This window comes from Copadichromis virginalis, linkage group LG3, assembly GCF_057382275.1.
Source record: "Copadichromis virginalis isolate Kocher_CV1m ecotype Utaka linkage group LG3, C_Virginalis_male_GT1.1, whole genome shotgun sequence".
Lineage (NCBI taxonomy): Eukaryota > Metazoa > Chordata > Actinopteri > Cichliformes > Cichlidae > Copadichromis > Copadichromis virginalis.
In genome coordinates, this window is record NC_140620.1 from 19,274,536 (window position 1) to 19,295,327 (window position 20,792).

A 20,792-nucleotide genomic window follows, 5' to 3' on the forward strand; every position below is an offset into this window, starting at 1 on the left:
TTTGGAAGCAAAGTGCACTCATGAGTAACAGACGCTGCAGATTCCCTAATCCCAGTCTGATTTTATGATGACAGAGAAAGAAAAGCAGCTCCTGTTAAAAAGAAAACATTAAAACAGACCTAATGGGTCCTGTTTTGGTAGTTATTTTTGAAGTGTTCCCAAGACATAAAAAGTACATGTACAGACTCAGCAGTCAAATCTGATCTCAAGTTTTTTTTTTTAAACCTGCTGACTTTGCCCAAAATAAGGTTTTAAATAGCTTTGCGTGCCCTGGAAGTTAAACTGTCTTTAAGGTCAATGTCAGCTAACCAGACATGTGACCAAACAGTCGAGTCAGTAAAGGTTGATAGCTTGCAGCTGGAGCGATATACTGTGTCGTGTTTGTAAGCACAGTGTACTTCAGAGCAGGAGTGGAAATAACCCGAGTGCATCTGAAATGAGCCGCAGCCATTCCTGCTACATACCAACAACAGTACCAGGGGGAATTTAGGAACATTTTAGTCACAGTTAAAAGAAACACTTCAAACATTTTCTGTTTCTTGACTGTGCCGATTTATTTGTTTGGCATATAAAGATCTAAATGTCTTTCAATGCTGGACTCAACTAAGAAAGTTCATTTCTACAGAGAAGCATTTACGAAAAAACACCCATAATTATAATTACTTGAATTTAGAAGAAGGAAGTGCACAAGTGTAAACAGGCTGAAGTTAATGACATAGTTCCCCTATTTTTGCTTTAATCAGAGAAAAAGCCCCTAGAGGGAAAAAACATCAAACAAACCCGTCATTGTGTTAGTTGTGATATGAGGCTCTCACTTTATTTCTATGATGAGTTCAGATCAACAGTCCAGCCAACTGCACAACACTTACAGTTAATTTAAATGAACAGAAGACAAAAGAGCATGAATATAATACAAATAAGTTCCAATGTAAAAATGGTACTGAGAAATGAACATGTGTACATGCATACATATGAACACGTATTTTCTATGTATTATTTACTAATTTGAGCCAACAGATCCACTTGGCTTGGACACAAAATATACAAACAACAGCTAAACATGGAGGGAAGCCACATTTCTCTCCATGGGTTTCATACCTCGTTCCTCCTGCCGACTCCTGATATGACCGCTCATCCTGCTCGGTTTTAATTTTGAACGCCCGTCCATCTTCTTCCACTTTCCTTTTACACATTGCACTGTCCCTTTTGAGCTTCAAATATCGATTTATTCTTTTTTTTGACAGTGGATATTTCCAATGAACTTTGCTTATCACTCTGTCAGAGTCAGACTGGATATCAGTAAGAATCCACAACATTTGAACTGACAAACTAAAGAAGATCAGTGGGGACTAACAAAACAGAAAACAAAGAGTGAAATATTAACACACTGAGTACATCAGATAAATAAAGACTTAAATTCTGAAAAGTTCTGAGAAGAGATCGATAAAAACCAGAAACCTCTGGACTGTTTTCAGAGCCGCTGCTGCTTTTAGATCTCAGAGGAAGTCCCTCTCTGACCTCTGCAGCCTCACCACAGACCTCAAACGACAAACAAATTGTATTTAAAACTAACCTGAACTTCACGACTGAGCAGTTTTCTGATGAGTTTCAATGCCTGAAGGCAGCACAACAGGAGAGGGCGCCGATCAGGAGAAAGGGTGAGATCCTGAGGCATCAGGACAGGAAACGAGCAGAACTGTCAGGGGCTGAAAGCACCAACTGACTCAGATTGTGTTAAAACGTCTTCAGAATTAAAATCCTTCCTATTCACCAGATTAATGTTCGAGTGAACTCCTGAAAATGAAAGTCAATGGAAACATCAACCTTGCAACTTGTGCAGAGGAACAAATTTAAGTGGACATGACGGGAAGTCTAAAAACAGCGACGCCCGAGATGGAGATCTGAACGTGAGATCAGCTGAGTTTAAATAAGGTTTCTGATATTTACAGATCCAACTCAGAACTTTCCACAACTCATATAATAACACAATAAAACCATTGTGATAATGGTTTGTATGTTTTTTAAATAAATATTATGGTTATACTATAATCACATATTACATTACCTGACTTGTGTTTGGCGAATTATTTTGATCTAATGGAGGCAATGGCCAGAAAGAAGGAAGTCGCTGATTGGCTGCAGTTGCCACAAATAGCAGCAAGTATAATAAAGTGTTTAAAAGTGCAAAATAAAAGCTTAAAGAACTTAATAAAGTGCTTAATTAGCTGTGAGAACCTGCGAACCGTGCTACTATGGCCCCGTTTTAATGCACTGTCTGAACTGATCTACTCTACGTCTGTCTCCTCCACCTCTCTACCTGCTAAAAGCTCCACTACGCTCGCCTGCTGTTCTCTACCTGCCGCCTGTTCTCACAGTAAGATCAAGCTCTGCAGAAAACCGCACAGAATAAAGTTAGAGCTTAAAAGAAAAAAAGGGAAAAGAAATAGAAACAGTCATGAAGCTTGTTGCAGCCACAGCATTGACCTAATGTTACTTTTAATGATTGATGGGAGAACATGACTTGAGATCAGAGGAGCGGTGCATCGAAGCATGTTGCTGTGAGGGGACCCTTGTTTGTGCTGTCTGCTTGCTAACAGGGTCAGAAAATACTATTTTACACATCGTCTGATGCATTTCAGATCAGCTCTTTTTCAGGTGGATGTTTATAATGTTCATGTTCCCTGTGTGTTGATGATTTCTTTTTTCTGTGGATACATACAGCAGCACTAAGAATAACAAAAAAACTTAAAACAACAGCAACAATACCTATAGCTAAAAGAAATGTCTTCTTGTCCTGTTCATCCTCGCTTCCTGCAGAGAAAAAACAAAACAGGTGTGAGGACTCAGGTATGCTGACAGTATTTCTGCTTTTATACTTTGAAATCCTGCAAACAGTAATAAACGCTGAGCAGCATCACTGCGTCGTGTTTCAGAGACTGACACTTTTATTTTCTCTCTCTAAAGCTGCTGCATGTATACCAAGTAAAGCACCAATCAAATAAAAGCATAAAAACAAGAAACAGAACTAAATATAAACTTAAATATACAATTCAAAATACATTTTCCCCATGGAAAGAAGAAAAGCAGGGGTGCACCCAAAGATGAGAGTGCAGGGTGACGCTAGACCCCCAGAAATATGAAACTTCAGTTCATTATTTTACGGTACCTTATTAGTTATAATTGTACTGATACTGATATATTGCTCGATTAATATAGATAAAACCACCCAGAAGTATAACCCAATAAAATATCCATCTTATACATTAAAAGGAAGCACATTTTAATGCTGCAACAACTATGATCCAATCATATCACGGACATTTTTCTGCATAATAAAAGATTCTGCTATAGGTACTCGAAAGCTAAAGTACTAGAGTGAGTACACAACTTTGTAAATCAGTTATTCAACACTACACTCAGTTTAAACTCACACAGACTCTTTTCATGTCATCTGTGTCTCGGCTGCACACCAGCCTCAAAATCGGAGTCTTTTCAACCAGCTGCCTGCACCGTCTTTCTTTCTTGCTTCACTGAACCACCACATTCAAAACTCTGAACTATGAGACAGTGCAGGTTAGTCCGTGGACTTCAAACATGTACAACACACTCAGGTGGTATAATAATGTCACACAGAGCATGGAAAAAAAGAGCAATAGCAGATGTCTGAATAAAAATAAAACAGCCAATAAACAACTGTGTCAGATCAGATATGTCACCACCTGTCACTGCAGGATGCATCATTATATCTCAGACCACAGTAGAAACAGAAAAATAAGATCACTGCAGTTTGCAGTGAAGATTTCATAAACATCAAAGTCTGCGCTAAATTCAGAGCCCATCCAAAGACGATATTTTTTAAATCCTTTCCAGTGACGTAGGTTGGGGATTTTTCTCCTCTTTCTTTTATCAGATGGTGGAAAATAACATGCAGGGTCTTCTGTTTTTACCATGAATGAACAGATAATGCTTCCTTCCGAAAAGCCAGCATCACAGTTCACAGACACAAAAAGCTCTTTTGTGCTTAGCCGTGCAGTGAGGGCTGCAATTTGCCTCTGCATGTCCCTACAAGTCAGAAGAAGAATAAGTAGTAAAGTGAACCTCTCAACTCACCAGAGTCTATGACTGTGAGGTCGATGGACTGCCTGGACTCACTCTGAACTCTCTGACCGCTGCTGAGATCACTGGTTATAATTCGACACTCATATGTTCCTGTATCGTTGACGTTGACGTTCTTCAGAATCACAGAAACGTTTCCGTTTTTCATAGACGGGTCTGCCAGCTCCACTCGGCCTTTAAAACGCTCGTGCTGGTAGCTTTCATATGAGCGCCGGTTTCGGTAGAAGAAGACGTATCCGTCTGACTTAATCTCAGGTATGCTCCACTCTAACAGGGTGATATTTACACCCCTGGGATCCTGACAGTGAAGAGTGACATCTTGTCCACACCTCACTGTTATATCTGTGTGACCAAAGACAAAAGAAAAAAGCAAACATTGATAACGTGTCATACTGCATCTCTTTAAGATATATTGTGTAGAAGAACTCATGTGAGTCCCTCTAAAGTAAAGTTGTTTTCTTTCCAGTACATGAGCATATTCAGAGACTTCTGACAGGAGCAGGACAGGAAGCACTGAAGACATCTAAAAAAAACATCAGCGGACTCAAGTAATGGATTCCTGCAGCTCGACATGCATCCAAAACAAGCCCAAGGACCTTAGAGAAGATGTGCATCTCTTGAAGATGCACTTTCACCACCATCTCTGCTGTATTTTAAAGTGACATGAAAAGTCACAAATGTCCTTGATAGGTGTAGGTTAGAGTCTTCTGCTTGCATTCAGGATTTCATGCAGGATTTGTGGGGATTGGTAGCTTTTCTGTCTCGGTTTATGCTTTATTTACAAGAAACAAAGAACAAAAATGCACTGCTGAGACAAATCACATACAGATGTTAGGAGAGTCAGAATACAAGCTCCTATTCAAGTCTGTAATGAGCCTAGTTTTGTGTTGTTTGTTGGAAAAAGGGTCCTCCATAAATGTGAATGTGTCACCTGCTTGTGTGAATAACTTTTTATTCCAGGAGATCCACAACAAAGGAGAATAAAAAAAAAAATCAAGCTCAAAGTGACCTCATCCACCTCTGTGATTATAACCTACTCTGTGCACACAAACACCTGACTCAGGTTACAACATTCATTGTTTGTGTCTGGCTCGATTACTTAAAATCACCTCAAGGGATTAACAGGTTTCGTGAAATTCCCTGCTGAACAGAAACACCTTGAGTAACAAGCTCTTCTCTAAGAACACCAGACTCAAATCATATGGTACAAAGTACTGGTCAGACTTTGTGGCTCTCTTTTTTAGAATTTGCACATTTTCTTCCCAGCGCCGTTCCCAAGAATCCCTATCAATATGTTGACTGTTACAAAGAACCCACAATGACACAGCTGCGATGCCCTTGAATTCTCAGGAAATGTTTTCCCCGAAATTCCCATTGTACCATTTGTATAACCTTAAAGATTTGTAAATAAAAACCAAATAGAATAGAATAGAAAAGCCCTCTCCTGTCATTGTACACGTACAATGAAATTGTGGGTGTGCCACACAAACTGGGCAAGTATAAACTCTAAAAAGTAAGAGAGCAGGAACAAACATGATTAATGTGTACAAAGCAGGAGGAAAAGCGGGGATTAAAGGGATTAAAGAGCAGGTTGCAAAGTGTTTCGTGTGGCACGCTACGTGATGATCAATGGCAATCAGTACAATTCACACAGAGTTGAGGAATGGCTGCAATCACAGAATAGTATGATGGTGACAGATGTCCCCTTAGGCTCCCTCCTCCATTCAGAGATGGTCTTTCCCTTTTCACATAAATGGCCTCCTTGACTCTGCGCTCAAACCAGCGTTCCTTCCTGTCCAGGATGTGTACATCCTCATCATTGAAAGCGTGTCCACTGGCCTGTAAGTGTAAATAGACTGCAGAGTCCTGGCCATCTTACAATGCTGTGATTGAAGCCATTCCACAACTCTATGTGAATGGTACTCAAGGCCATTGATCAATGGTCATGTGAATTTGCATAATTAATATTAAGGAACTGACCTCCCAGCCCATTGTTCCTTCATGGTTTCAGTCATTATGCAAATGTACTCTTCCTAAGATCGGGGAAACCTTCAGCTGAGACTGAAGAAGTCACTTGGATGAGTGACGAAACGTTTCTCCCACAAAACGCTACGTCCAGATGAACAGAATCAACTTTTGGAGATTTCAAAGGCAACATCAAATTGCACTGATATGAACAACATCTATAAACCTATATGTCTGGAAGCTACATTGCTAAATACAATAACATGCGATTGTTTTGTAACACATTAGGTCATTTTCTGGTTTCATGCAGAAAGATAAATATGCTAACGATATGACAACTTAAAACTACTGGTATAAAGATTTCTGTGTTGTTCTACTTGCAACAAATATGAATGTTGGGTCTGTGTTTCCACAAGCCTCGCTAATTCTAGAAACGTATTCATCATGAAGAAAACAAGACAGTCGATCGATCGATCACTTGCGCTAGGGAGGCCTGTGTCCACCACGAAAATGACCTCGGCGATGACCTCCCTTGCTGCCTTTTTATTGAGAGACAAAACATCAGAACAAAGCCACGCCCACATGGTTCTAAGGCAAGGCATTGTATGTATATGTGTGAACTTCTGTAAGACTGTGTGTGTGTGTGTGTGTGTGTGTGTGAGACCTCCTGCTGACCAAAGGGTCGTAAACGCAGGAAGCTTACATGAAAAGAAGCAGATCTTCCAGATAGTTTGTATCTGCAATGAAACATTACAGCCCCCCACCTAGAACCTGGAGAATCTGGGGGGAAGGACAGTGGAATTTCTTTCATCAGAGTTGGCAAGCATAGAAATGACAACATTTAACAATTCACTCTAACAATGCATCAAAAGGATTTATCCATCAGAGGGAGAAAAAAAAACAAAAACTAAAAAACCAGAACAAAAGCAGCAAGACGTGACTGACTGATTCCAGTATCTTATCATAATCTAGCTACAGTCACGCTAGTTAAAATGAAAAATGAAACCAGCCTTTAAAGGTGTGCTGTGAGTTTAGGGCTTTATATTTGAATCGCATTCCACGATGACCTCGACCATCTTAGATATTATTGTAAAACTATGGTATTATTGTATTGTTGTTGTAAACCGTGCTGTAAAGACACCTTAGGCAATGTTTTCTATGACAAACGTAACTCCAGTTTTCTGAAGTAATGGGCTATGGTTAGGGATGGGTATTGATAAGATTTTAACGATTCCGATTCCATTTTCGATTCTGTTTAACGATTCGATTCTTTATCGATTCTCTTATCGATTCTTTTTTTTTTTTTTTTTAAAAAAAAGGAGAACACTAAAGTCGATTAGCTTAGAACTTTGTTTTATATCTTCTCTTTGAACAAGATAGAAATTTAGGAGTAACATGGCCTTACAAACCCAACAGTGAGATCTTAAGAGATCCACAGCCTATGGCTCTTCAATGGGTGTCACAGGGTCCCCAGGAAAAAAAATTGTAAATGTAAAATAATAAAATAAATATTCTTCTGTAGCAATAACAAAGTATAACATAAATTATTCTGTAGCAATTACACAAGAATATCCAGTAATGTCCCTGCCTACAATTAAACACATTCACTTACCAAAAATCGGGGGCATCTGCTGTGGCAAATGGGTTCAAGCCTTTTACCACAAACTTAGTCACTGCTCGGTGACATTCGTCTATCCTGGCCTGAAAGGAGACGCTACGGGTAGACTGCAGCGAGAACTGCCAGCGAGAGACAGACAGAGTACATGTACATGTACAGTAATGGCAGGTCTTGTAATAAGGCAGATCGCGCTAACATAATATGCACTGTTAGTTGATTATTTACCTGCCGCATTAACGGGAGAGGACGTGCAAACGTTAGCGCTGCTGCTGGGTTGAGAGTCACGAGTCCGGAGCGGAATTAAAAACGCGTGTCATCGCGTGTTTTGTGAGCAAATGCTTTTGCATATTCGTAGTGTTTCCTCCCTTAAATGAAATATCTACTTTGCAAGTTGCCCTGTTGTCATCGGTTCTCATAAAGTATAATCAAACTTTTGAGCGTTTGAGCCGCTTAGGCGCCGTGTTTCCTGCCAGGTAAATGACGCTCCGCAACGTGGTGACGTCATTCGGGACGACTGGAATCGATAAGGGAATCGTTTGCAAAAATGGCAAACAATTCCAAGGAATTGAAACAGTGGGAACCGGTTCTCAACAAGAACCGGTTTTCGATACCCATCCCTAGCTATGGTAGTCATTAACAGCAGATCCTTTGATCCTCGGCCTATCCTTGTGTCAGGCTGAATCCTATCCATTTGTGTGTGTCTAGCAATACATTTCAAAATGAGCTTTCTTAAAAGTGCAACTGCACATTATCATTTTAGCTGTATTCCAGTTACGGAGTCATTTCCAGACCATTATGGAAAAAGCTGTGAGATCTCCTTATTATTCACAGATACATTAGCTATATATGAACTGTCTTCCTCTTGTCACCCCCGCTAGGAGCAGACGCTAACTGTGCGCTGCAAGAGGGTCCATGCTCACAGGTGCTGCTGATAAGGAGCCAATCAGACACTCGATTGTCAGCACGTGGAGCACCAGAATCTTAAAACTAGATTCAAAAGAAGAATAGTCTGTTTGGCGCTGCGAGAGAAGATTTGGCAAGTTTTTGAATGGGTGTAAACCAGATACTTAACTCTGCTGCTCTGGGTTAGGGCGTGTTATTTATTTGCTTTGTAAATGCAATGTTTACTGTTTCCTGTCTTTTTCTTCCCTTTCAGTTCCAGTTAGATAGAGGCGGGGGAACTCCAGGCCTCAAAGGTGGCCTTGAGGTTTTAGATGTGTCCTTGATCCAGCACAGCTAATTTAAATGACTGAATTACCTCCTCAACATGTCTTGAAGTTCTCCAGAGGCCTGGTAATGAACTAATCATTTGATTCAGGTGTATTGACCCAGGGTGAGATCTAAAACCTGCAGGACACCGGCCCTTAAGGCTTGGAGTTCCCCACCGCTGCAGTAAGACATCAATAACCGATGTTTTAGATGTGCAAAAGATCAAATATGGACAATATATAAGTATTGGTGGTGCTGAGGTGGGTGGTAGGCGATGGAAGCATGCAGTCCAAATTAATCTCTGCTTAGAGCCACTCAACACCTCGTGCTGGTGTTCCAGGTAAACTGGTTCTTATGTTAACTGGTTAGATTTGTTTACTTATTCGACTCTCAGTGTTCTAGATGTTGGATCTGCAGATTTATCATTTTCACTGAGTGTTCATCTGTCTGTCAGTGGCTTATGTGGTTTGACAAGATTAAAGACCTCTGCAAAAAAAACAAAAACAATCTCCAGCTCCTAGAAATTAGCATCAATATTATCTCCCGACAACAATGAAATTATTTTAATTAAAAAATAATAATAAACTTTAGACGAGCCAGTGTTTTCCTCACGACACCATAGATCAGGTCAATAGACCTTTAAGTTTACCTGCATATATCCTGTTGACCTGTCAGCTGTTTAACATCTGCTGATTTAGGAAACACGCCCAAGTTAACCAGTGATAACAGTCAAAGTTTAATGTAATCAGCTGCTGCTCGATATAACATGATGTCATCGTAATATTCTGCACAAGATAAGCAAACCAGCAGGGTGTAAAAGAGGAGCGATGTACACCGAGATGACTACAGAGCACTTTATAAGCAAATCTGTTGCTTTAATGAGAATCTGGGCTGTTCGCTTTTGAAATAAACAGATTTCCTGGCACGCATCTATCCGATTGGTACCTCAGTATATATTATTATTATATATATAAACTATATAGTTTTGCCACCATTTGTTTAAATGCAAAAAACATCATCCTCTCAAAGTGGAAAAAAACCAGTTAAGCTGGAACACCGGCTCTGATTATAACAAATGGACTGGAAACGCCTTTCATTTACTTAACAATATTCATGCCTGCAGGCAATGAATTCAATCTCACTCGCCCATCACTTCAAACTCTTTTCTTTGATGCAACATTCTGCCTATATCAAGTAAAGAAAACGCAGTTTCGCTTTTGTTTCACTGCAAATCTGCAGATTTAAAGAGCAGCAGTGAATCTCAAAGATATGTTTATCATCTCGCTCGCATTTGATTTTATTTACCATCAGCCGGGCCACAGTTACGATTTTCAGGTGGCTGCTCGCTGCAAACACGCTGCTATTAATAATTACATTTGAACAGCTGTTAAAAAAAAAAAAAAACCTTCCCTAAAAATCGTGAGTCACAGCGTTTGGCAGACTGCCAACTCCTCTGCTTGTTTGGCACTCACCTTCTGATGCCGCTGTCTCGAAAGTCAGAAGAAGAAGAAGAAGAAGAATGTGAGACATTTCTGCAGAACAACTCACAACCGACCACCCTGAAGTTGCTGGAAACTGGATGTGTGTACATTTGTTTTGCCAAGGAGTCAAGAGCGGTCTGCTGCGTTTAGGACACGCCCCCAGTCTTACGTTTTACACAGTCTTTACAATATCTCTGTGCGACGGTGATCACTGTTTTTTTTGTCTGTTTTTTTTAAATTTGTGTGTTTGTTTGTTGCCGTTTTTGTACAGTGGGAATTTAAAATCACTCCATACATCAGTTACATCTAACTATAAAACCTGTGCTGATCTATTGTATGTCTAACGTCTCACTGTAGCGGACTGCAGTGTTATTCATCATTTGGTCGAACTCGCAGCGCGCACACACTGTAAGGTTCACGGAGACGTGGGCTGGAAAGCTGCATCAGCTGTCTCAGCGGGGTTTAGCTCTGAAGCTGCACACACTGTTTATCTCGCCTTAGATCACACGCTAGTGGCAGGGCGTGGAGCTGTTTGTTTACTGAGGATTCCAACCACAAAAACATATTGCAGTCTATGCTGTTAACCTCAACCATCTCTGCTCGCCTGCTCATCATCACTACCCCGGCATATCCTCCTACACACCGCAGCACTGCCCTGATCTCTCTCCCCTGTTTGAGTAGCCTAGAGGAAGTGAGATCATCCATGAAGTGTTTATATTGTTTATTATATATTAATTTTGCTTTTGTTTTGTTTTTTGTTTCTATTGTTCTACTATAGATGCTGGAGAAATAATATTTGGTTTCAACCTGTGTATTTCTGTAAATGTGAAATGACTGACTGCCCTCTAGTGTCCGTCAGCGGGCACTGCAGGTTTAATTCTTACTCATAATGATCGAAATGTTTAACCAACACTGCGCAAGATGAACTAACCTGTAATAAACTGTCTTCAGCAGCAGTTTTACAACCAGGAAACTCAAAAGCTGTCGAAATGCCTCTGAGAATGCACGTTGATGCATTCAGGGACATCAAGGGAAAAGCGCTTATTCTAACCCAGGATACACGAAGACGTCAGAGGACGCTTGCTTTCTAAGTGCTCACGTTTAAAAGGCTTCATTTAACAACAAGCTGTTCCACATGTGTGCGGGTAGAGAAAGAAAAGGGACTGAAAAGTTGTCGAATCGAAGAATGACACGAACTCACCTGATCACCGTCTTTGGCTTCCTGAGGTAAAACTGCCCCCCTTTGCATTCATGTGTGCGGACGACCGTCACACGGACGTCCATGAGGGAGAAAAGGAATGAAAAGCAAAACACTGCGTTTAAATCCTCCCAGTCTCCCAATTCTCGCTGAGTGACAGCAGGGCTGTCACTGGTTTCGATCAGGTGGCACTTTGAATGAAGCATGGCTGCAGCACAGCAGCGCATGTCCGTCACTTTTCTTCCGCCTCGCTTTTTTTTTCAAGTTAACTTTATTAACACACTGACATGTTCAACAAGTTAAATCCCAAAAGGGCATCTTGTAGTTTGCGTGTAACAGTGCACCAGCGAGTAAAAAAAAAATCTCTCCATGTGCGTGAAATACACACTAGCGTTAAGAATTTGCTCAACATGTCAGACAAATTTCCATTTACACAAGAAAGATATAAAGATATATAAAGTCTACTCTCACAGCTGTCATTTCTGTGTTGTTTGTGTAGCAAAGCTGCATTTCTGTGCATGAGAAGTTAATCAAATACCTGAAAGTTTAAATTTTGTTATATGGTGCAAATCATATACAGGCCAGAATAACAGCTTACATAAATGTCCTACATTTTACATGTTGAGGTTGGTTCATTCAGGTCATGATAATTTCCTCAAAGACTAAGCGACAAACACTAAAACAAATTTTATGAAGGTTTAAAACTAATAATATTCAGGTGCCCACAGCTTTGACATGTTTCATTCTTTCCCGTTCATCGCTTTAATAAACTCTGTGATTCATATTTCAGCTTCAAACCTGAAACTTACAGGACTTTCCTTTTTTCTTTCTGTCTTTTTTTTCGTAGAACTGCTTCAGAGAAACCACAGGGCCTCTAAACTGCGCTGCCGAGAGGAAGGAGGAGGGTTCAAGTGCTTCTGTGGAACAAGAAGATCTCAGATCTGTGTGGCACGATGGGACAAACACGTCTTCTGTGGCCGCTCTGTAAGTACCACATGCTGCCTGTAAATCTTATTGCGTGACTTGAAGCTGTTCTGCTGAGAGTGGCAGCGAGACACTTAATACTCAATAACTGTGATAATGACCTCGAGATAAATGGACAAGAGACGAGACTACAAAGAGGAAGATGCAACTTTTAGGATGGTGTAAGAAGGTTTAAGTAGAAGTGTGCACATCAGCTCTTTCTATCCAGCTGCTTTACATCTGTAACAGGAGGTTATAACATTTTACTTTTTAAACGTCATTAAAAATGTGATTTTGCACATAAACCACTGCAGTTTGAAACTGTATCCTCACCTCCTCCTACACGGCACGTCCTGTTTAAAGAAGTCGTTTTGAGTTCATCGCTTGGAAATTAATTTGTGGTCACCGTTCTGCTGCTCCTATAAACAGATGTTGGTATCTGTTGTGCTTCGTTTTCAGGCCTGATGTCGCTGCTCTGCTGCACAACTAACCAAGGTGAGGGACAACCTGCTTTATTACCAACTAACACTTTTTATAAAAAATAAAAGAGTGTAAAAACAACTTCGAACTGTGCTGAATGTGACAAAAGTAGAGACAGAATAGAAACTGGTTAGGCTCAGATGGACCAGCTGAGTCAGAGCAGCTTTAATGCACGGTTGGTGAAGTGAAACTCTGTGTGGTAAAATTCAGTCAAACATTTAATAAAATGTCTTGATTCAGTTTAATATTTGAATAAAAATCCCGCTGATTGTATTTTTAATGACATTATAAAAGCTCAGCCTTCTGGTTTCAAATAGTGTCAGCTAGATACCAAGACGTGAGCAGAAGCAGCTCCTGACACGGAAGTCGATGCATTTCTTGTCAACGATATTACTATAAGAGTCCAGTGAACAAGCTCGTGCACTTTTGAGGCCTTATTAGTAAAAAAAGAAAAAGAGGGTGAATGTAAAAAGGTTAGTATCTTCATGTTGTCTTCAGAGTGACCTGTAAATCTTAGTTAAAGTGATCGGATGTGCTTTTAACATAGACTGAGAGAAAATCCAGTCACATACATGTTCAGCTCTCACCAGACTGTCTACCTAAAAATATTAAAAATCCGTTTTTGCAGTTCGGTATCTTTTTTCCCATCAAACATGCTCAAAATTTCAAATTGAATTGAGTCTTTTTTCTGCTGTTGGTTGTGTATGATGAGGTTTATCCCTTATATTTAAATGTGTGAGCAAAAAAGCCCCACAGTGCTGCTCACACCTATTTGAGGGGGAAGAAGGTAGGTGTTGAGTGAGAGGAGCTAAAACATTTTGCTTCAGAGAGACGATGAACTAAGAGGCACATAGGACACTTATGTAAAACCCACAGTGTTTGACCACTACATGAACATCTGCACAGCTGGTTAGTTCAACCTGTCAGCCATCAGGATTCTGTCTAAGTAAACAGAACAGCAGCACTCACAGAAAAACGTTTACTGAGTAGAGCTGTTCTGTTTATTGTTGTATTACTGTATTGCACCAGATTTAGGATTTGGAATTTAATAAACTGTTACGTTATATTTTGTTTAACAAGATCTACCTGCCAGTGACTTTTAACATCTACTAGTGTATCAGGATGGAGATGAGATTCATCAGGGTGATTTGTGACAGAAGGATAGCAGCAAGATTGAAAGGGAGGGCTTTTGGCATCTGATCAACAAGCTGTTTCAGAAGCTGTACTTGTGGATCCTCTTTTATGCTCTCTATGTGAGAAAATATATAAATAATTGTTTGTTTTTCTCTCAGTTCATTTAAGTGTGAGTCCCAGCAGCTCTCAGTTCTTTGAATATGACTCTGTGACTCTGAGCTGTAAGGAGGACAACAGCTCTGCTGGATGGACTCTGAGGAGAAACACAAGCAGAGACATCAGAACTGAGTGTGACAAGTGGGGAAAACCAGCTGGTTCTTCCTGTATCTTCAACCACATCGTCTTAGTAGACAGTGGAGTTTACTGGTGTGAGTCCAGAGAGGGTCCCATCAGTAACATGGTTAACCTGACAGTCACTGGTAAGCTGAGTGTGTGGAGTTAGTGTTGATGAAGCTGTGTGTAAATGGATGAAATGCTGTAGTTTGTCTCTGTGTTGAGGTGGATCAGTGATCCTGCAGAGTCCTGTCCTCCCTGTGATGGAGGGAGATGACGTCACTCTGCTCTGTAAAACAAAGACCACTCCCTCCAACCTCCCAGCTGCTTTCTATAAAGATGGCTCCCTCATCAGGAAGCAGCCTACAGGTCACATGACCATCCAGCATGTTTCCAGGTCTGATGAAGGCCTCTACAAGTGTGACATCAGCGGTCATGGAGAGTCTCCATCCAGCTGGATCACTGTCACAGGTGAGGCTTCTGTTTATTTTACAGATTTTAGACCAAAAGCAACTCAAAGTGACCACAAAGATCCCTTTTTCTCTTTAATTCCAGGGTCTTCCACCTCTCCTCCTCCATCAGCTTCCACTGCCTCTTTCTCCTCCTCGTTTTCCTCTACTCCTCCTTCTCAGCGCTCCTCTCCTCCTCTCTCTGTGCTGGTTTCTGTTCCCTTCATATTTGGGCTGCTAATGCTGGTTGTACTGGTTGTACTGGTTAGGCGATGTGTCCAGAGGAAACCTGAAGGTGAGACACACATTCTGCTCACACTTAATGTGAACATGTTAAATAGTTTAAAGGAAAAAACTGTAATCAAATATCTCTAAGTTTGGCCAGTCACTAATCTGAGTGGATAAGCAGCACTGGAGACCAAACACATGTAGGTGTGATTATGAGGTGAACTGTTCCTTTAAAAATGGTCACATGGTGCACAGGATGTGTTAATTTCACATTATTATATTTGTGAGTTGTTGAGCCATAGACCTTCACATTTTTAAGTAAATTCTAAAAGTCCATTTTAAGCTACTATAATTTATGATAATCATCATATTTGAAATATATCCTTATATTTTAATATTTATGATTAGTTTGTGTTTTCAGACTTTGTGGTCAAAGAGAGTCGATGAGAGCAGAAGCTTTGCTGCCATCCAGCTATCTGACTGTAAAAAAAGAGACATTTTTTTCAGCGTTCAGAAAGATTTTTGAAAGAGTTACTGTTTTATTTCAGCTTCATTAAAAACACAATGCTTTATACATATTAACATGCCGAAGCAGCAGTAACGGTTGTATTATCAGAGGGAAATCTTTGGTATTTGCAGAGAGAGATCCTGCAGCTGCTGCCTCCTACTCATCAGTGAAAAGAACAGCAGCAAACCACCGAAAGGAATCAAACAGCAAACGAGGTACGCAAAGTTTCCTGTTATATAATCTCAGAAGTCTTTGATGTTCCTCTGATGGTTCCACAACAGGGTCTGCCCAGCTCGTGCTTGGGGTTTTTACAACATGTGTGTTGGCCCAAACACCCATGTTTGATTAGGTAGCATGTTAATACTGTCAGTACTTTCAAAGCTTCACTTTACGACCAAATACCCGTGTGTTTGAACTGCACATCAGCATGCTGAAGAAGAAGGAGAAGAAGGAGAAGCTCTGCTGCTGTCCAGTTTCAGTTTCTCACCCCTGGACTGAGAGAAAGAAACACCTCGATTTTTTTTATTTCGGTTTTACTGCTCATGTTCTCATCATTAGCTCTTTTCTATATTTTACACACCATCCACCAAACGGTTGCAGTGATTTTCAGATCTCATAACTTTATATTTTTCACAATCAGAATACTTCATTAATCCCTAATAAAATAATAAAACGTTCCGTTCACAATAGAACAAAGAAAACAATGTGTAAACTGAAAATATGTACTTTTTAAAGAAAACAAAAGTCTTTTTACATTTGAATAAAGTTGGCCAGGGTCATGTCACACAACAACAACAGTCTGTAAACACGTGGGAACTGGTGCTGCTGGACTTTTAGGAGAGCAATGTGGTCTCATTCTTGTCCCATAGAGGATTCCAGCTGCTCAAAGTCCTGCAAGAAGGACAATTCACCACTTGGACTCTTCTACTACAAATTCACACTGTCGTAATAGATGCAGTATGCAGTTTGGCATCGTCTTGCTGAAATATGCTGAGTCTTTCCTGAAAAATACATCTGCATACATTTTTCAACACTGACTTTTGCCGTTCCACATGTGCAAGCTGCCGATTCCGTACAAACATCCCCAAATGATCAGAGATACAGACTTTCCAGCAGAGGTCTGATATGAAGCCCAGTGCTCCCTCTCCTTCACAGACAGTACATTTTTGCAGTGCTCCTGAGCCCGTGCAGTGATTTCCATGAAAGAGTCGAGTTTGTGCTGTCTGAATGCTCAAAACAGGGATCTCAAGTAGCACTGAGGGCCCTGCGCACAGAGATTCCTTCAGATTCTCTGAATTTGTTGGTGATATTCTGCACTGTAGATGATGAGATGTCCAAAGGTTTTGGTAATTTTATGTGGAGAAACTTGTCATGTTGAGAAATTGCTTGACGATTTGTAGCCGCAGTTTGTTGCAGATCAGTGGTCTTCATTTCTGAGAAGCTCTTTTTATACCCAGTCATGTACCTGACCTCCTGCCAGTTAACCTGATTAGATGCAGCATCGTTCTCCAGCTGTTTCTTTTTTACTTTCCCAGCCTTTTGTTGACCCGTCCCAACCTTTTCATAAAACATTAAAATGAGTCTTTTTCGACATTTCAAATGTTTTCTGTGCTTCATTGTGAATAAAATAAGTGGTTAAGAGATTTCACACAGTGTCAACATGTTTCTGGATTTCGGCTGTATTAATATTCCAAATGCTGAAGCAGCAGCAGCAGTACCAGTCCTGTTGTTTATGGAAAGTCTGACTTTGTTTTACAGAGCAAGATCCTGCACCAGATGCCACCTACTCCTTAGTGGAAAGAACAACAGCAAACAGCCAGTATGAGTCAAATGTGACCAGAGGTATGAAACGTTTCCTGTTACACAGTCTCTAAACTCGTCGATGATCCTCTGACATTTCCTCAGGATGTTTAAACGTGTGTTGGATGCACTGTGATGAAATCTACTTCAGACAGCAGTGATTCATTAAAGATCGTGCACTGCAGAAATGTTGAAATGCTCTCTCTTTGTGATGTGCTGTCATCAAATGTTTAAGTGATTTATTTGCACTCTTTAGTTTTTTCCCCCAGGTTTTAATAACGTGTGGGGTCATTCGTAGCCAGGTTTTAGTAGTTGAGCTTTTCCTAAGCTGCTTCTTTGCTTGACACAGGCCAATAATTTGACCCGTCTGAAACACAGCAACATCATATCTTCTGACATGTTTAGGAACTGAGAAGCTCCTCCGATGCTTTCCTCAGTTAAATAACCTGCTGCTAAAATAATAATAGTAATAATAACATTATACATTGTAATAACAAGCTTTTATTTCTCAGTCCTCCTTTAATAAGGCAGAAAGTGCTGCTGGAGGAAGTAGCTGTGTGTCTCTCACTAAAAATTAAAAAACCTCATTAAACAGAACACAGTGAAGTTCAAGCCGTCCAGCATCCACAGCTGAATCCTTTGTTGGGAACTAAAGCTGGTTCCCTGTAATGATGTTAATAAACCACATTAACACACTAAGCTCATCATGTCACCATCCTTTTTATTAAACACAGCCAAAGTTTGTCCATTGGACTTTCACAGAGAGCCAAACCCATTTTGTTTGTGATGTATCGACAAACCAAGTTAAACGTTATAATGATGCGTTGCTAAATGGTAAACACGGTCAGATCAACGTAAAAAAACAGAACAAAACAAAAATGTTTAGTGTTTTTCTTTGAAATTGGTTTTGCAAAATATTTTAATGCATCATGTAAAAGTGAAACATGTTTCTGAGAGAGTTGGGGAGCTTTGTGGCCATTGAGCTTCCTGTTTTATTAACTAACACAGTCTGTAAACATGTGGGAACCTTAGCTGAGGTGTAAAAGCAGCTTTCGGTGAAACACCAGACACGCTGCATCCTCCTGCTTGCAGGTCTAATTTATGAAAAGTCCAAATTTTTCTCACCCTCAAACAACAGTTCTGTATCAGTCACGTGACTTTTTCTTGTCTTGCAGAGAGCGATCCCGCTGCAGTTTATTCTTTACTGTATGGAACAGCTGATGTCAGCTATGCACAGATCGCCATCAGGACAAACAGCAGTCACAGAGGTACAGCTGCTCCTCTTTCATGCTCGCTGCACAAACTCCTCTGTAGGAAAGTTTAGCAAAAGAGTAGCAGCACACACTGTGAAAATCACTGTGGTCACATGAATGTGGTTATTAGCTCTGGGAGGAGGATTAACTATAATATTAGAAACATATGAAGAGGTTAAACACATGATACACACAGCTGTGGCAGACAAACCCTAGTTTGTGTGATGAAGACAGTACATTCTGTAACTATAGTAAGAAAACATGTTGTATAAATGTGAAGGTGGTGTAAATAACTCTGAGATGTCAGGAGACGAGGAAATAAAAGGTGCCTTTGTAAGTTATCACATCACAGCTCTGTCATTCATACACACAAGGCCTGAATACAACTACAAATGCATGTTTGTACATTTAAATATTGGTCAATATATTCGTGAGATTCAGGTGTTCATACAGTGTATAAGACAGATTTAGTTTTATTCTTTCACCTGCAGTGTTAAACTCCTCCTGCTCACATCAGCTCCTCTGTGATAAACTGAGCCGGTGCAGGACTGAACCTTCTGTAATCTGTGTGTTTGTGTTCAGACTTTGCAAAAGACTCAGCCATCATCTACTCCTCGCTGAAGCAGACCCACACACCTTCACCACAGTTTAACCAGTCTGACCAGTGACGTCCAGCTCGCTGCCAAACACATCCCTGCACTCCTCTCTATATTATTTATTATTTATTTAATCTTGTGTGTGTTTACAGTCGTACAGCTGCACTGGACCAGTTTGAATGTAGAGCTCAGGATGAAGTGGAAAGTTTATGTTTGTCTTTAATAAAAGATTTTAAATACAAAGCAGTCTTTCGGTCACTGAACACACCTGTGCAACACCAGAGATTTAAAGAGGAGACTGATTTCTGCCCTGAAGCAGGTGGTGTCAGAGGAGGATGTAGCTAGGCACCGTCACATGTAGTTTATAGGATGACTTCAGACATCAAGAAGAAGAAGTGAGTGAAGGCAGAGGCAAGGATCACATGGTGGAAGTTGAAGAAGGAAGATTGTTTCTAAAATATTAATAACTTAGCATAGATTTATGAAAAATAGCTACTGAGCAGGTAAAGATTGCTTGCTTGTCACTCTCCAGTCTGCAACAGAAGTCAGTATTAACTTTTTATAATCTTTTGGAACATAAAAACTGAAAAAGCATCAAACATGCAGCATTTAAAAACTGTTACTGTTATATAACTATTATATTTTCCATCGTAATTTGAAGAGTATTTGCATTCATATATGAATTTATGTTTGATTAGTCAACCAAGGGAGGAAAAATAGTGTGGTAGTCACCACCATCACCTCACAGGAACAAGGTTTGAATCCAGTTTTTCTGTGTGGAGTTGCATTTTCATGCCTCAAACTAGCTGGTAGCTGGACTTTTGGAGGAAGCCGGAGCTTCTTCCAAAAGTCCAGTGACATACAGTTAGTAGGGTTAGATTAACTGGTGGTTCTAAATTGCCCATAAGAATGTGAGTGTGAAAGGTTGTCTTTTTGTGTTAGTCCTGTGACAGACGGGGCTAAAATGCAGGTAACCTGTCCACCTCTGTGCCCCACCTCTCCTTCTATGACTGCAGGATAAGTGTCAAAATGTGTGCAGCCTGCAGAACACTGACTCTCCGTTCCTATGTGATCTCTTTTCTGATGATGTAGCTTTTTCTTTCGGACTCTGTATTTACAGTTTTGTGCCATTAAAGCTCAGAGTGGAAGCCACTGTGAGCCAAACTGAAGCCCCTGTGCTGCCACCTAGTGGCTATATTTATACCACACTCTGATGCTAAAGTTTGACTCACACTTGCACATCTCAAGGTGAAGAGGAGACCTGAAGAGAGAGGAGTAAGGCAGCAGGTGTTTTAACCGAAGGACCCATCCTCACCTCAGAGCCTCATTTCAAAGTGATTTAAATGTGATGTTCGCACAGCTGCAACATCTGTCTGCTGTATTTAATCATGTCAGGTCTAACAGTGTTCATGAAAGTTACATGTTTACAGCCTTCACATAAAATTTTGCAAAATGACACACAGTTAAACTGTTGTTCGTTCATTCATTACTCTCAGACTCACATGGCAAAACAGTAAATGA

The 20,792-nt window shown here is 40.3% G+C and overlaps 2 protein-coding genes across 2 annotated transcripts; one reads left to right on the forward strand and one right to left on the reverse strand.

The window, feature by feature from the left end:
* Positions 1 to 786: 786 nt before the first annotated feature.
* LOC146713243 (ICOS ligand-like) lies at positions 787 to 10,529 on the reverse strand. Its single transcript, XM_085452415.1, has 3 exons — positions 10,381 to 10,529; positions 4,111 to 4,458; positions 787 to 2,811 (listed from the first exon to the last, which is right to left on the reverse strand). Exons 1-3 carry the CDS (start codon positions 10,436 to 10,438, stop codon positions 2,636 to 2,638), a joined length of 582 nt encoding a protein of 193 aa, XP_085308541.1. The 5' UTR covers positions 10,439 to 10,529; the 3' UTR covers positions 787 to 2,635.
* A 1,929-nt stretch (positions 10,530 to 12,458) lies between these two features.
* On the forward strand, positions 12,459 to 19,502 carry LOC146713244 (uncharacterized). The gene is made up of 9 exons (XM_085452310.1): positions 12,459 to 12,571; positions 13,010 to 13,045; positions 14,323 to 14,583; positions 14,663 to 14,908; positions 14,993 to 15,181; positions 15,754 to 15,837; positions 17,381 to 17,464; positions 18,598 to 18,690; positions 19,258 to 19,502. Exons 1-9 carry the CDS (start codon positions 12,541 to 12,543, stop codon positions 19,341 to 19,343), a joined length of 1,110 nt encoding a protein of 369 aa, XP_085308436.1. The 5' UTR covers positions 12,459 to 12,540; the 3' UTR covers positions 19,344 to 19,502.
* Positions 19,503 to 20,792: the final 1,290 nt, after the last annotated feature.

What these genes read in the sequence shown, in the direction of transcription:
- LOC146713243 (XM_085452415.1), bottom strand. Translation starts at nt 10,438, where the DNA reads ATGTCTCACATTCTTCTTCTTCTTCTTCTTCTGACTTTCGAGACAGCG. An exon ending in CGAGACAGCGGCATCAGAAG is followed by an intron (nt 4,459 to 10,380) that starts GTGAGTGCCAAA and finishes TTGGTCACACAG; the next exon opens with ATATAACAGTGAGGTGTGGA. An exon ending in CCTCACAGTCATAGACTCTG is followed by an intron (nt 2,812 to 4,110) that starts GTGAGTTGAGAG and finishes TTTTCTCTGCAG; the next exon opens with GAAGCGAGGATGAACAGGAC.
- LOC146713244 (XM_085452310.1), top strand. Translation starts at nt 12,541, where the DNA reads ATGGGACAAACACGTCTTCTGTGGCCGCTCT. An exon ending in GGTTAACCTGACAGTCACTG is followed by an intron (nt 14,584 to 14,662) that starts GTAAGCTGAGTG and finishes CTCTGTGTTGAG; the next exon opens with GTGGATCAGTGATCCTGCAG. An exon ending in CAGCTGGATCACTGTCACAG is followed by an intron (nt 14,909 to 14,992) that starts GTGAGGCTTCTG and finishes CTTTAATTCCAG; the next exon opens with GGTCTTCCACCTCTCCTCCT.